Source organism: Barbus barbus, assembly GCF_936440315.1.
Source record: "Barbus barbus genome assembly, chromosome: 28".
NCBI lineage: Eukaryota > Metazoa > Chordata > Actinopteri > Cypriniformes > Cyprinidae > Barbus > Barbus barbus.
Genome location: NC_136756.1, coordinates 12,402,337 through 12,419,338, shown reverse-complemented (window position 1 = coordinate 12,419,338; position 17,002 = coordinate 12,402,337). Strand labels below are relative to the sequence as shown.

The window sequence follows — 17,002 nt, the reverse complement described above, 5'->3', positions numbered from 1 at the left end:
ACACTTGACTGCCAGTGCGAGTACAACAGGAAACTGTTTCTCTAGGAACCACCATGCTGGCTATTTCCTAGAACTGAGTTCCTAGAACTACACAGTGTGAAAGCCCCTCATATGACTTACGTTTTCTGTGAAACATAGCAATGTCATTAAATAAGCCACCAGAACACAAATAAATAAACCAAGGTAATGGACCAAAATTTATGCATGAAAATCAAGTTTTTGCTTAAACAGTGATCCCTTAAAAATATAGTGTAAGTCATTTACATGACATATTGCCAGGTTAGTAAAGCATTATTTTTTTGTTTATATTAAAATTCAGTAAGACGTAAAAAAGTTGCACTACTTGTATTGGTGGAAAAGTGTTACTTGCATTGTTAATTATTACAGAGTCTCTTACTTCGGTGTTATGCTCCTGCTCATCTAATACAATCCCCATGTGTTTTTCCCCATCCTCTCAGGATGCCTTATAACTGCAGTATCTGTAGCTGTAACTTGTGACAGAAGCCTTAACCTTTGACCTGGAGTTGACGGGAATTCTGCTGCTGCTGCTGATGACTACGACATCATTCTATTTCGTTGGTTTTTCTGGCCTTCCTCTCCAGCCTGAGTCGTGTATGGTGCATGGTGCCTTTCTAAAAGATTTCTGACTGACATAAAGGGCGAAGCAGAGATCTGTGTGTGAAGCGTATGTCCATGTATGTGTTATCGAGTTTCTCTTCAGCTCTTCGTCATACGAGAGAGAATTATTTTTGCATAAAGCCACTTTAACCTCTAGTGAGCGCGAGATCATCCTTTATAGTGGAACTGTGGGACCACATGCACCTACAAGTAACCTGAAGTGCTTCATATAACTGGAGTATGATGTCGGTTTGTTTTTACCCTTTTATGTTCGTATTAGTACAGCTTTCACGCTATTTTTTTTTGTTTGTTTGCCATATTCTCATTGTTTTTGTTCAGTTGACGGTTATAGTTGCACATGCATTTCCATAGACGATCACAATTTTATTTTTAAACTTTTAATAGTCGACAAATCAATGCTGAGCTGTCTGTATAGAGTGTATTTAGTTGATGATGAAATGTTAATCACAGAATGTTATATTTGTATTAATGTTGGTTTGAAAGGAAAATGGTAAATGTTTAATGATCAAAAATGGAGTCTTGTATGTGTGTTGATGTGCGTGTGAATCTGAATTTGGATGAGCCACTAATGAATTTAGTTCATCATTTGTTTGCACATGTCTTCACTTCTAATAACTCATATTATGTTGTTTAGATTTGAGACATTCAGACATACAAAGGTCTGTATGCTGCCTCAGTTTGTCTAGCTTTCACCATTCCATCATATTTGAATCCATAATAATATGATTGGGAAAATTGCGCATGTACAATCAGTCACTTTGTTTTTCTTTTTATCCCAATATTTTACTTGCTTAAACAATGGGCCAAAAATTATGATAGGAAATTGCACAATCAGCATATAAATCCGTTTTTCTTCCCTAATAAGATAATGAATTAATACAGAAGGGAAAACGTTTTATTTGTGTCCCTCACTCTTGGCTACACACATCTTGAGTTCTTCTCTTTTGTTTACTAGTTTGCTAAGGGAAATTTGAAATGTCAAAGTACTGTAAACATTGTTCACATATACATTGTTATCGTATTTAAAAAAAAACCGCTGGGCCGTTGTGCCACTCCCACCTAACATGCACTTTTCACCTGTTAATGAACAGCGGTTCTGACCAGTAGTCAATTTTGTAACGCATGTGTCGTCACACGCGATGTCAATGTTGTGATGCTGGTATGCTGACGGTATGTGAGTAATGTGTCCTACGATTTTTTTTTTTCTATTATCAGCTTTTTTTCATTGTCTGCCTACAGTTGTTATAGTCTGTTAAGGGTAATTTGTCCTTTTTATTTTTAATTTGACTGTAAAGATGTTTATTGCACTGTTGTAATGCCAGTGTCCAATACTGTAAATTCGTAATAAAATTTACTATAAATATATTTTAATTCCTTTCTTTCTTTTTTTGAACAAATGTGTGTTTTTCAGAGCTTTTTAATATTTTTTAAATGCAAGGCTATAAAGCCACTTGGAAGAGCTCAGCCGTTAACACCATCTTTGGCAGACAACAGCTTTAATCAGAAAGTACTGTTGAAACATTGAGGGTTGGAAACTTTTATTCAGCAGTGATCCAATAAGAATCACGTGACACTGAAGATTGGTGCAATGGCTGCTGAAAATTCAGCTTTACCATCACAGGAATAAATTATATTCTCAAATATATTATTACTGAAAACAGTTATTTTAAATTATAATAGTTTCACAAGTTACTGTTTTTACTATATTTTTCATCAAATAAATGTAGCCTTTAATGAGACCTATAAGAAACTTTCAAAAACAGCGGGTATTAGATTAGTTCTTGTAAAAACGATTATTGATCTCCGTGTGATTTCCTAGTTATAAATATGAATGTGTTTGAACTGTGAATAATCTTGATATGAAGCAGGTTCAGGTGTCAATTTCAAATGTAGTGCGCTGAATGTAATATATTAATTATGGATCAACTGATAGACTCAATCAGCTATAGATTTCTAAAAAGTCCAACAGTGAATGTCCAATTAAAAGCTCAGAAGCATTCATAACGCAAAATCACTTATTTATTTCTCAGCAGTAGCAAATGGAATCACTGACACAATTGAAAGAGTCAAAGATAAGCATTCAGAGGTGAAGAGTAAGGAAAGGATGGGGGGTTTCAGCTACTTTAGGATTTGAGGAGAAGTGCTGGGAACTTAGGTGGAGGGTTGGAAGGCTCCTCTTGGGTGATACTGCATGTCACGGATGCGCCTCACAGACTGGATCTGAGGCAGCACGGCCCCAAACTCAGAACACTCCTTAAACTCTCCTTTCTCAAACAAGTACTGGTAGCCTCTGTATCCTGGGTACTGATAGCCCACCCAGCTGGAACCGAGATAACAACAAGAAATGAACTAAAACAATTACTATACAGGAGAACATGTACTCATGTCAGCGCTTTTTGAGGTTTTACTCACGTGCCACTCTGCACACGAACTGAAGAGACTTTCTCCTGGTATCCATGAGCGTGGAAGCTGGGAACATCATCATCTACGATCTCAATCTTCTTCCCAGCGAAGCTTGGGTTCTCATATAGTACGATCTTGTGTTCCTGGCTGTCCTGCAAGGACATAGAAAGTGTAGAACTAAATTTGGGACAAATTAATTCATATACACATTTGGACACACTTGACTCAAATGTTTTATGATATGATGGTGAAGAGAATGTCCAGAGGACATTGAAGAAGCTAAATTATTAATTAGTTTTCTTTTGTCACTATATAACTTCCACAATTCAATTTTATACGTTTGATGATGACCATACTATTATTTTCATACATGTAAAATAGTCATAATTAATTATGAATCCAAACTTTTGACTGGTACTGTATATATTAAAGCACGAGGCCCAGATTGTGTTACACCAGCCTGTCTGAAATCCTGTGCTGACCAGCAGGCCTCCATCTTCACACAGATCTTCAACAGATCATTGGAGCTGTGCGAAGTCCCTTCATGCTTCAAACACCTCACCATCATCCCCATCCCAAAGAAACCCAAAATTACAGGACCAAATGACAGAGGGTAGTCCGGACTGCTGAGCGAATCATTGATGCAACCCTCCCCACTCTCCAAGAACTGTACTTATCCAGAGTGAGCAAAAGGGCTGGCAAAATCACTCTGGACCCCTCACACCCAGCACACTCCCTCTTTGAACTGTTACCGTCTGGTCGACGCTACAGAGCACTGCGCACCAGAATAGCCAGGCACAGGAACACTTTCTTCCCTCAGGCAATCCATCTCATGAACACTTGACAATAATTGTGGAACACACAACACTATTTATACACTTATTTATCTAACACACATACTTAGTCTACATTTCGAATTTGCACACAATATACCTGTACATACAATTGTCAAGTGGTATATTGTTAATCCCTATTTACTTGTTCTGTTTTATTCTTTTATTATCTGTGTTTTTGTCCTGTCACTGTCATTCTGTTGCACTGTGGAAGCTTCCGTCACGAAAACAAATATGTGTAAATATACCTGGCAATAAAGCTCATTCTGATTCTGATTCTATTAGATCATTTTATAATTCTGGAGATAGCTGTTAGTTACCACTTTGATGGGGCGGAAGGCGACGATGCAGTCACTGCGTCTGCTGTTGGTCCAGGTGTCCCAGCGAGGATACTCACCCTTCTCAAACACATACTGTTCCCCCTTACAGCCGGGCTGCTCATATCCCACCCACCTGGAACAAAAGGTGGACAGGTCTTTGTCATACTTTCTTGCTTATTCATTTTCTTTAAATAATAGTTATCCAGTCCAATCAGACCAAAAATACTGATATAACAGTTCAGTAGAACTGGTATATTTCACTGTTTGTATCAGTCCACTTACCTGTGTTGACAGATTTCCAGAAAAGAGTATGTGAGTGTTGTGGAGTTGTTACACTGTGTCTGAAACAGGGTTGCCAGATCTGTCTAACAATCGAATTGGCTAATAAAATATATACTCCCATACCCATAAGATGCCTCCCATAAGATATATTTTACAGTCACAATTATGCATTATAATTTGAACTTTAAAATCATTGTTTAGTAGAAATCATCTCACCTTAAGACTTGACAACTAGTGAACACAATCATTTGGTGGGAGGCAATCCTTATTTTTGAACTATTTGAAAATATAACTTTTACAGTTTATAATCTAAAATAAACATGTCAAGATATTACAGATTTAAAAAAGTTAGGAATTGATGGAAAATGCTTCTATACATGGCATAATAATACTTTTTTTGTATTTACTAGCAACCCTGGAGAGAGTAGCCAGTGCCACTCCCTCACAAAATCCCCTCACTACCTCATCAACTACAGTTTTATCATTGGTTGAATATAAATTGTATTATATAATATAATCAATGCAAATACAGTTAATGCAGTATGTCAAACCTTAAACACGTGGGAAAAACAACCACAGCAGCAACAGTATAAAATTAGCCCAAATCTGCGGGAAAATATTAATGTTTTTTCACAGTCCATTATGCATTTCTGTAGTGGAATGTAAAACCCGGGGTGGAATGTTTCAGCTGTAACTCCGGCCCACTCGCACATTCAAATCCATTTAGTGTGTGGCTTGACATCAAGTAAAGCCTGAAGCTGTCGCTGCTTTTAGAATTGTTATCCTTGGCAGAGGAAAACAATATCCGTACAACTTAAACAATTTATGTTTGAAACACAAGTTATAAAATATTAACTTATTGTTTATTGAATGTAATGCAATATTATCTCTGCAAAAGTGCTATTTTCTCTCACACACAAACTCACGGTCCACACAGCACCAGTATTGAGCCCACTTTCGCCACGTCCGCTTCCTGGATGTTGTTACAGGGCCCAGTCAGCTCATGACAGCGGCCTTGAAAGTTTTCCTGTTCGTAGATGACCAACTATGGAACAAAAGACGGGAGAGAAAGTATGAAGGAAGATAAGCAGGAGTAACGCACACCACACATACTCTGGGAACGTGTTTGTACCTTGAAGCTACTGGCAACTGGTTGTTTTTGCTTGGTTGCAGGGTTCTGGTGATCAGTTGCCATAGTGAACCAGGATGGGTGTGATGAGCTTTGTTCAGAGATAACATTAGAAATAAAATAGGAAGCAAACAATAATTATTAGTGTCAGTTGTGTAGATATTTAAATACTGTAAAAGCATAAGAGTGCATGACTGACAAGGTTGAGTTGTTATATTTCATACTTAGTAGCTAAAATATATGAAAATAATAATAATAAAAAAACAATAATATGCATCTTACCAGCTCCGGGATGTGCCAGTCGCTGTGGGGTGGCATGAGCGGCTCAATATATACCACAAGCTCAGGGGCGGAAACACTGCCAAAACATGTCGCTGTCCAGAACACGCTCATAGTCAGGTCCTAATAGGCTGACCAGCTGGCACTGGGAGGGCTGAAGAAGTACCAGCCAAACATCCTCATCCTGGCCATCCTACCCTCCCTTTTCTTTTGATACAACACAAAGTTATTTCATTAGTTGTCAGTTTTCGCCCAGCCACGCTTTGTTCCATATCCCATGATTCAGCACAACCCGTGCCAAGAGTCCAGGACCTACAACAAGAGTGACCAACTCTGGGTGTGGAACTGAAAGAGAGAGGCTGATGCATCTTTGCTATTCACAATTACTCTGAATCCAATGAGATTTCAGAAGCATCTTACATTGTCGCATGTGTTCCGTAATCATAATCAATAATGATTATGTTTTTCATCAATGATGTATTGTTTGAGGAACATTCTGGCTTGGAGGGTCACCTTGCTGTTATCATAAACATTGCATTATTATAAACTGTTTTACAGGATAAACACACAAATGTTTCTAAACCAAAAAAAAAAAACTAACCAAAACAACAACAACAAATTAGAGTTTGATTAGAGCTGGAGCTAAACTCTGCAGGACAGTGAATCTTGAGGGCCAAAGTTGCCCACCCTGAAATCTTTTATAGGCCACTCAGGATCTTATGGTGCCATCAACTGTAACAGAGCCAAGATGATCAAGGTCCTTTTCAAGCAGTGCATTATATTCAGTACAATGGCTAAATATGTACAGAAAAATCTACATTTTTCTTTTCTTTTCACTGTTTGTTTATTTATTTATTATCATTTCCTTCTTCAATACATAGAGTAGACATGTTTAAGAGAGTTTTTCCTATTAAAATAATTAACACATTTTGGCTAAATATGTGGAGAAAAAGACATTTAAATACCAAAAATAAGGTAACATTCCACAACACTACAGAAAGCTTAGCTGTCAAAAATAAATGTACCCTGAGAAATGTTTTCTGTCACAATTAACCTCAGTCTCCCCTGTTTTGGAACCATACCATGCAATATAAAATAATTTGAATTAATTTAAAATAATAATAATAATAATAAAAGTTTTTATTTAAAATGTTTCAAAAATTTACCTTTTGCTATGAATATGTAATTTATGTCGTAGAACAAAATGTGAAGGTTTTTTCCACAGATATTATTTTACTAATAAATCAAAAACCTCAAATGAAAATTTGTAATACATATTAAAAATATTAAATAAGTAAAATAAATATAAATAATAAATAAATCAAATGCAAGAATATCATGGCTCAAAAATGGTAATTATTATTTCCGGGTTTTATGACTACAAACTAGTGCTGTCAAACGATTAATCGCATCCAAAATAAAATATTTTGTTAACATAATATATGTGTGTATATTGTGTATATTTATTATGCATATATAAATACACACACACACACGTATAGATTTAAGAAAAAAAGTCTCTTAATGATTCAGACATTCAAACAAGTTACATCAGTGCTATTTTGTATTAGCGTTTCAAAAGGAAACCCATTGCACTGCACTGCCGAACATGTGAGCAGCGATAGCACAGCAAGACTTTTGGTCACACAGCCACTTATGCAGGGTGCAGGTGGGATGACTTTCAGATCAGGAAGTGTCCCTTTATAGGAAGATGCGTTGTTCTGGAAACACAAATGGAAAAGTGTGTCAGGTAAATGCAGCTGTGGTCAGAACAGAAGCAGAAATTGTGGAGATGTGGACACTTACAAGCGAGTCCACGACTGTGATGTACTGGTCGATACTCTTCAGTGTTTGTTGGTATTCATTGATAGTCGTGTCATTCCACGTCTTCGTGAACATTATATTTAGCCAAGAACTGCAAAATGATCAAATAAAATACACGTCATCATTAGAGCACATTTTAAGAGCTAAATGTATTAAAAATAAGGGTTTTCATTTAGATTACTTTAAATCTGTTGCTCCCATCGCAGATTGTAAAGACTTTAAATCGGGGAAGCTTGTACAGCCGCTCAGATTCATAGCAGGATAGTAGAAGAGGAAGGCCAAACACATCTCTTCTGTAGTTGAAAACCCCCCCTGTGGGCAAAAAAGGGAGTTTTACACATCCATAATCGTTCTTTTCTATTTTAACGAGTAGATAAATAGAGCTCTATATGAATTATGTATATCTGTTTTGGTTCTGAAGTCAATTTTGATTCAATGCCTGAAATACGTTTATATAAAAAAAAATAATAATAATTATTCTACAACATAAAATACATCAGTAATGCTTTCTTTAAAGCTTTTACTTGTCTTGAAAAAGGCAGCACTCATACACATATCAAGAACATATGAAAACATACTTGCACCCACCAGGCTCTGACCACTTTTAATAATGACAATCAGTGAAATTTGAATACACATGCCATTAAAGAAAAAAAAAACAATATGATCCTCTATGTAAATGTACCAACCCATGTGAGTTTGTCTCGGTTTTCAGTATTATAGGTGCACTCCACCAGCAATTTGTCATCCTGAAAGACCGAAAAGTTTCTTTAATGATATACTAAAATATAGACTATTACAGTATATAAATGTGTCATTTTGTATTGTGCCATGCATATATATGATATCTATGCTTGAAATCCCTGTAAACTTAACAGCACTTACCAGCTTCACTGTCTTAGTTTTACCCAAGTTTGTCACTTCCTGATATTCAAAATCATAGTTTTCATCCGCAACTAGAATATCGATTTGTTCTCCCCCTCTGAAGAGAATAAGAATTTACTAAAAAACCCTGGAATTCATTGCAGTAGGTTTAGTTTATGAACCACAGAAGAAAGAAATACACACAGGTTATATTAAGTGATCTACTTCTTTAGGTCAGTCACTGGTCAAAAACGTCTACCTGAAGTGTCCGACTCGCACCTTCCGCCCAGCCAAGTGTGTGTGCAGCATCGCAGAGAACACCTGAAGACCATTTGGCGTCTCCAGAACCTGTAGACCACAGAACACAACTGATCGTGCTGAATCTGATCGTGAGAATGTGAGTAGATAAACATACTGTACATACAAACCTTTGGAATATTAGCAGTGTCACACATTCCGTACGTGGGGAAGGATTTGGCTTTGGGTGGGATGGCATACCCAGGGGCCACTGCAAGCCCTGTCATCAGAACAGCTGCATCGTGCTGACGGAGCTCAGATGTGTGGTGGAATCGCAGACCTGAGTTATCAACTCGACCTGCGCAGAGACGAAAGAATTGTTTTATCACGTCAAAATCTGAAATATTAATCAAAGGGTGGTATTTCCCATTGTCGACTGACTGACCTTCAATTTTATTGGGGTTGTTGTAATGCACTTCAAGCCTGTAGAAAAAATCTCCAACATTTCCTCCAATTGGAAGTCCTGCCACCTCAGGAAATTCAAAAGCCTTGAAAAATATAATTTAATTAAAAAGATAATCAGTAATTTGAAATTTATACACAAACACTATTTCAATAGGCCCAAACGCTGATAATGAATCATGCTCTTTCAGTGAATCAGTTCAGAAAACCACTCTGAATTGATCCGATTCTTGATTTTAACAATGTGGTCGCAGCGGTTAACATTTTCTTGACGACTTAAGCCCTGTTCACACTACAAGTGACATGCAACGACAAAGCGACATGGTCCCATTCATTTCAATGGAAAGCTGGCGATTTCCGGCGACAGCGGGCGTTGGCGACGGATGGGGCGTATCCAGCGACGTGACAAAGTTCAGCATCCTTCAACTTTATGCAAAAGAAGAGCAACTTTCGGGAGTGACAGCCAATAGGAAAGAAGACAGAGCTCATGTAATCGTTCTCCTCTCAGCTCAGCAGTGACAGAAATGAAGCTGATCCTTGTCGTCATCATTCATTTTTGTTTTTATACGGATTCAGTTTATATTTATATTATATTTAGTCTTTTGTCTCCAAAATCTTTGTATTTAGTGGCAAGAACACTGATTCGCTGTCAACGTAAGAACGTTGATGTTGATATTTGAAAGCACCAAAACAAACACTCCCATACCCCCAACAGGACCTCACCCCTATTTTGATATCTCCACCCCACATGTGGCCTACACAATGGCATAATGACAATCGCGTAAAAAAGCGAAGATGACACACAAGCATTAAACAAAAGCCAACACAGATAAGTTACAACACAGCAAAATCAACGTTACTCACCTATCAAGAAGAAACATGCAACCTCAGCGTCTGATTCAAGCCTTTCCTTCTCTCTGAGTTCTCTCCACCCTTGGAAATCTGCTCCGATATTTACGCCGGTCGTACCTCTTGATCATATGATCGTAACCCTTCTTTTGAATGTTTTGTTCCTCCGGTATTTTCCTCTTTTTTTATCTTCCATTTCTATATCTATAATCGATCTGCTAATATCTGTCATGTGCACTCAAATTGAGTGCTCTCTTCTCTCCATCATAACAAGATGTCCCTTACTGCTGATTGGCTGTGTTTTGGGACACGGTCCGACACTGTGGTCAAACGCGTTTTTCAAAAAATTGCTTAGTGCACCTTTAAATCTGGTTATTTCTGGCATGAAAATGATTTAAACTCCTGTCAAAGGTGAGACTAACCCCTCCACCAACTCCCCACACAGCCACGACCTCCATACACTCTCCATCCACTCCAGTATAACACTCCGCCTCAAGCGGCTCCGTCACAGTCGGAGGGCAGCGGTACAGCAGCAGATGATGCACAAGGTCAAAGTTTTCGATTACTGGCTCAATCTGGAGATAATGAAAGTAAGTCAGAGATGAAGATGACTGACAGATCATTGGATTGATAATGTGTGTGTTAAACTCACGCGATAAATGTGCTGTTTGGTACCAAACGTCGGAGACTTTATGATCTTGCAGTGATAGTGGGTTTGCTTGGCTGGTATAGTGAACTGAAATGATTGTAAATATAAGCAACATGTAAAGTGAAAGTACACTCACTAGCACATCGAAAAGGTTTTCTTTCCATAACTGAGATAAATAATTAACATAATTGTTGTAAACTAGTAAAAGTAGGCTATGAAGTCAGTAAGTGACATTGAGACTGGATAAATGGCTGCTGAAAATTCAGCTTTGATTCACAGGAATAAATTACATTTTAAAATATATTCAAATGCAAGTTTTAAATGTTGCTCATGAAATGTCAGGAAGAAAAACTGGTTCTTACATTGACCATAGTTATGTCAAAAAAGCTGCTGTTTGGAGGGTTGACTTGAGGCATGTACTTCAACAGGTTCAACTCCTTCGTGCCTCTTTGGTTACTGTGGTACGTGATATCATCAGTCTGTCCGTACGCATAGATCAGCTTCATGGGGAGATCCTGATCATGCAATAAAATCACTTTTACTTGATCATTTACATGAAATGAGATATATAAAATAAATTATGATATATATATATATATATATATATATATACACTCTCAGAAATAAAGGTACAAAAGCTGTCACTGGGGCGGTACCTTTTCAAAAGGTACATGTTTGTACCTAAAGAGTCCATTCTGGTACCTTAAAGGAACATATTAGTACTTAAAGTGTACATAGAACCTCATAGGTACAAAAGTGTACCTTTTGAAAAGGTACCGCCCCAGTGATAACATTTGTACCTTTATTTCTGAGAGTGTATATATATATATATATATATATATATATATATATATATATATATATATATATATATATATATATATATATTTTTTTTTTTTACTATTTCTGATCTAGAATTTCAGTTTTAAAAGACAGTCCATGTTTTCAGTTTAAGGATTGTTTCTGAAGTGCAGCTGAGAGCTCCTCAGTTTGTTACGAGAGAGGAATTCTTAGAAATGCCCTGATCCCAGTGGGCCTAACATTTTGTGGATTCCTTCACATTGCTGGTTTTGTTTTGCAATGCCATTAGGCATAGGCTGATTACCGGTTTCATAGTGCTTTCAAAAACCAATAACATTTTTAAAGAGATGGATGCAAAGAGGAGAGAATACTGTAGCAGGCAGAGCAGCTCTGTTCACTATGAGCAAAATACTGGAAGAAAATGCTACATATTTAATTGGGGGTGGGGGTTTATGTTATTATATATTATTATATTTATATGTATCTCATAGGGGAACTGACCATGGATATGTACATATGTAGGCTACATAGAATAACAACGTCCAGTAAAGGTAAAACTGCTTGCACTGCAAACCAGTGTGTTTCTCAATGGCTCTGATTGTACCATAAGCACCACCCACTGGCAGAGAGTGAATCTGCATTCTCATTTAGCCTGTCTGATGTTTCTGTTTCGTGCAAGTATATTTTATGGAGCATAATTTTACAAAGCTAAATGAAAAACAGCTATTACAAAGCTATGAAATAGTTTTTTCTTTCTGTTTTTGCTTACATTTTTTAATTATACAATATAATTTAAATTAAAAACTTCTCATGCTATTTCTGCATAAACACTAAAATAACAATAATCAATTTTATAGCATTTGATATTATTATTAGCAAGTTGGTTTCATATGTCACATGTCAAAATCTCATACTGGCCCATGCCTAAATGTCATAGTTGCACTGTCATTGTTTTCTGAATAAAATTGCAAACAATGAATGGGGAGGGTTACATGCTGGTGTTGAATTACTTTTCCTTTGTAAACAATAGTTAAAAGAAAAATGGTTAAACAGGCTCACAGTGATGGGTAGATCATCTTTATCACAGGAATCAATGGACCTCTGAAACATCATGACTGTTTTCCCATCAGACTCAGTCAGAGACAGGAGTTTGTAGTTCTGTTGCTGGTCAACCGCAGGCATTGAATTCCCCTCAGAATGACGGTCCTGAATATGGAAAAACAGAAAAGAGAAATGCAGCATGTATGCATGCATAGCAACAGGTGTTTTTATGATGCTGTAGTTACAGTTGTAGTTGCAGTTTCCAACCTGGGCTATCAGTTTAACACTTTCAAGATCTTACATTAATATCGGGTTAATGTTACCAGCATCTGCATACTTTAGAACATCTAGTTGTATTATTATTATTATTATTGTTATTAAATATCCCAGCTTACAGCCACTGAGAAAACTAAATATGTAGTTCATAATTAGTGAACCACATATGAAATGCATATCAGTATGAATCCAGAATAAAAAGGAATTAAATATAAAAATATAAAATTATATGTATAGCGCATGTAACTCCACTGTAAGTGACTTGCTGACATTTTCAGCCTCTGTCTTGATGATGTGAAAGACTAAACCCAAATATAACAATATAACAATTCATAACAATAATCAGAGTAAGGACTGATAGTGGTAGTTAGTATTCCCCCGCTGTAAATACACTCTTTTAAACTCGTTAAAAATTGTTATTGTTTTGTAAACTTCTAATACACCACAAAAAATCACCATGAATGTTTTTTTTTTCTCTGGCATCCAATAATAGGACGAAGCGGTGAGTTCGCGGGAGTGGGGGAGGATAGCTGTTTATTTTCTTTCAGCCACAGATGGTTCCAGAAGCTGAGGGGCTAGAGACACGCAGAACGACAGTCGGGGATGAAGCCGCAGCTTTTGGGAAAAAGTTGCATTTATTGCATGCATAGCCTGGCCACGAGACATAAGCTCTCACGATGTTAATGCACATAGTTCTGTCTGCCGTTTTGGTTCTGAGCATCAGACCTGCAGACGGTTTCCCCAATTACAAAGATGACTACATGGACGAGGACCTGGCCACCTTTGACTATTACAAAGGCACGGATGAGTTTGACGAGGGGAACAGGACGCAGGAGTGTGAGTGTGTGCCGGAGCTGTGTCCGCTCCCGCTGGGCTGCAGAGCGGGGCTGGTGCAGGACAGCTGCGGCTGCTGCTCTCAGTGCGCCAACCTGGAGGGACAGACCTGTGATCTCGGCCAGAGAAACGTCAATTATGGACTGTGCGGAGAGAACCTGGAGTGCAAACTGGACCGGTCGGATGGAGCGGACGCCGAGGAGCCAGAAGCTCAGTGTGTGTGTTTGTCCCAGAAACCTCTGTGTGGCTCAGACGGACAGACTTACATGAATATCTGCAAATATAAAGAAGCGGCTTATTCTAAACCTGGACTCAATGTGAGCGACGGACCGTGCAGAACAGGTATGAACAATACAAACAAGCTTTTTCCAACCAGCATATGTTTATTTAGGGTTTTATTTATTTACTTTCTTTATTGAATGCATTGAATACCAAACTAATTTAACATATTGAATTTAAGTTTTTGTCATTCTTTCATTAATACATGGAATAGACATGGTTTAGTAGTATTTTCCTAAACAGTATTTATTGATACATCAATTTATTTTCTTTCTTTAATAAATAGAACATGTTTTCCCCAAACTTTATGTATTTATTTATTTACATGGAGTATCTCAAGTGTTTTTCCAACCAATATTTATTATTATTATTTATGCATGGAATGGACATATCTCAAAACAAAAACATTTATCTTAAAACAAATATTTATTTATTTGTTTTTAATAATCAGAGATTTAATCAGCATTTTTATTTCATTATTTACTTATTTGGTGGTTCATTTTGTTTGTCTCTTTCTTATTTTCTTTCACAAGTGATTTGAAGTGTTATCTCGAGTGTTTTTCTCTCTGGGCTGCCAGCACTTGGGAATTTTGGACCTGGCCCCTATAATTTTCCCAGTGACTTTAAAGCGGAGATTTATGACCTTTAAACAGCTCTTTAAGTTGGGCTAACATAGGAAGTGGTTTCTGAATGTGATCCCTGATATGACTTCTTTCCCTCTCTCTCTATTTCTGGTAAGTCCCCATCATCAAGGTGCCGCCACATAATCTGGTAAATGTAACGGGCAGCAGTATAGCATTTCTCTGTGAAGTGTTTGCATTTCCCATGGCGCTGGTGGAATGGAGGAAAGATGGAAAAGAGGTCATTTTACCTGGTGATGATCCCCACATATCTGTTCAGGTATAGTACTTCCAAACAGAAACTCTGTAAAGTGATATATAACCTTGATTAGGGCCTCACGGATGTAGATACGTTTGTTTCTTCAACAGAACAGATTTGGAGAAATTTAGCATCACTTCAATGGAAGTCAAAGGATATCAATGGATCGTTTGCAGTGAATGGGTGCCGTCAGAATGAGTGTCCAAACAGCTGATAAAAACATCACAGTAATAAACAAATAATCCATACGACTCCAGTCCATCAATTAATGTGTTGTAAACAAAAAGTTGCATGTTTGTACGAAACAAAACCTTAAGGCATTGAATTGTTGCTTGGTCAAAATACAAGTTCATAATCCATAATAACACTTCCTCGTCCTCTGTTGTCCTCCCACATCAAAATTCACTGACTTATTTGTTTAGAACCGTTTTGGATCTTGTTTGTTGGATTTTATTTGTTTTGCATATTTCTCTCCTAATTTAGACAAGATGAGTTTTTCACAGGAGAAAGCAATATTATGGATAGAGGACTTATATTTAGCTGCAAGCAATAATTTGAAATTAAAAACGTCTTGATGGATCTTTTTTATTACAAACATGCAACTTATAAAATGTTAAGTCGTGTGGATTACTTCTGCATTATTGTGATGTTTTTATCAGCTGTTTGGACTCATTCTGACGGCACCCATGCACTGCAGGGATCCATTGTTGAGTGATATAATGCCATTTTTTCCAAATCTGTTGTGATGAAGAAACAAACTCATCTACATCTTGGATAGCCTGAGAGTGAGTGAATTTTAATTTTTGCCTATTTTGACTAAAGATACCTTGTATTTGTCCACAAAGTAAGTGCAGAAAATGTGAATAAAGTCAGCAGATTTTATGGGAATATTCATGTCTAATGATTTACTGCAGGTGTTTATGGCTTCAAGATTTGGGACATGCAGGGCATTCCTGGTTAAATCCATTAATGAGCTTGTCATACCTACAAAAGTTATATATGAATCTTGTTGTTTAGTAGATAGGAAAAAGTGTGTCGGGGTCCACCTCAGCCTTTCCATTTCTCCGTTTTTCCTGTAGTCACGAGGTGGCCCTCAGAAATATGAACTTTCCAGTTGGCTGCAGATTGAAGAGGCCAGTCAGATTGATTCTGGCACATACAGGTGTGTTGCTCGAAATGAGCTTGGCCACGTCTCAGCCACAGCAATTTTAGGAGTCCTGCCACCAGGTAAACGCTATACCCTGAGCTAATGGCCTACAGTAATATTTCCTGTTCCATTAGCTTTATGTACTAAAACCTGTTTTTTCTGTGTTTTTTTTTTACCCAGATGAGATGTCTACCTATTTGGAACAAAACTTGAATGAAATGATGAGCTATGACCAATTACAGGACTATGACAGGGATTATTACTAAAATTCAGATCCCAACACCCTCAAGAAGAAAAACGATGTATTTTTACTTTTAGCCAATAAATTTGAGACATGGCAAGACGACACTCAAGCAATGACTGTAAAAAAAAAAAAAAAAAAATAGTAAGCCTGTAAAAAAACATCACCCTCCAGAGCTTTTTCTACATCTGGATAATCGAACATGGAGACCTCGAGGAAGAAGCTTAAATAAATTCCCAATGGCACAGGCCTCTAAAAATGGATGAAAAACACACAATGAGAGAGTGGAGTAGTTTGGAAGCTGCTAGAAGCTCTGAAATTCAGTACAGCGAGTAGCTACTGGAGCTGAATGTCTCTTTTGTTTCACCAATGCTCTCCTTCAGAGTGACGAGTTGAATAACAAAACATGAAGAACTGTGAAATTTGAATGTGAGCTGCACAATCATAAAAATACATCTATTTTTTTCTTTGATAATTTCATATTATAATTGCAGTTTTGATTTATAATTGCAGTTTTGATTAGTAGAATTTTATATTAAAATACTTTTTGTGCAACAACACTTTTCACTTTGGATCTAAACCTTATTTTTTTACGTGCTACAAATATAACATTTTGAATATACTGAAATGAAATGCTATAACTGTCCCTTTCACAAATAGTTAATCGCAGAAGCTGTAATTTTATTTATAAAAAGTGTAACATTTATACAACATCTCAATAAAGAATTAAAATT

The 17,002-nt window shown here is 37.0% G+C and overlaps 4 protein-coding genes across 4 annotated transcripts in view; 2 read left to right on the top strand and 2 right to left on the bottom strand.

Annotated features, from left to right (window-relative positions):
* LOC306847877 (uncharacterized protein) overlaps positions 1-1,997 on the top strand; it is a 38,929-nt gene extending 36,932 nt beyond the window's left edge. The window contains exon 13 of the mRNA XM_079382098.1: positions 459-1,997. The gene's annotated coding sequence lies outside the window, so the exon portion shown is untranslated. The remainder of the gene's footprint in view (positions 1-458) is intronic.
* A 645-nt stretch (positions 1,998-2,642) lies between these two features.
* crybb2 (crystallin, beta B2) lies at positions 2,643-5,692 on the bottom strand. The gene is made up of 5 exons (XM_079382331.1): positions 5,610-5,692; positions 5,404-5,522; positions 4,196-4,328; positions 3,052-3,194; positions 2,643-2,959 (listed from the first exon to the last, which is right to left on the bottom strand). The coding sequence occupies exons 1-5, from the start codon at positions 5,670-5,672 to the stop codon at positions 2,791-2,793; spliced, it is 627 nt and encodes a 208-aa protein (XP_079238457.1). The 5' UTR covers positions 5,673-5,692; the 3' UTR covers positions 2,643-2,790.
* A 2,194-nt stretch (positions 5,693-7,886) lies between these two features.
* On the bottom strand, positions 7,887-12,947 carry LOC306848791 (DBH-like monooxygenase protein 2 homolog; the record flags this gene model as incomplete). The annotated part of the gene is made up of 10 exons (XM_079383559.1): positions 7,887-8,021; positions 8,399-8,458; positions 8,595-8,691; positions 8,833-8,921; positions 9,002-9,358; positions 10,544-10,696; positions 10,774-10,857; positions 11,133-11,285; positions 12,631-12,777; positions 12,936-12,947. 10 exons carry the CDS (start codon positions 12,945-12,947, stop codon positions 7,887-7,889), a joined length of 1,287 nt encoding a protein of 428 aa, XP_079239685.1.
* A 457-nt stretch (positions 12,948-13,404) lies between these two features.
* Positions 13,405-17,002, top strand: kazald3 (Kazal-type serine peptidase inhibitor domain 3). The gene is made up of 4 exons (XM_079382534.1): positions 13,405-14,064; positions 14,741-14,901; positions 15,960-16,107; positions 16,208-17,002. The coding sequence occupies exons 1-4, from the start codon at positions 13,566-13,568 to the stop codon at positions 16,291-16,293; spliced, it is 894 nt and encodes a 297-aa protein (XP_079238660.1). The 5' UTR covers positions 13,405-13,565; the 3' UTR covers positions 16,294-17,002.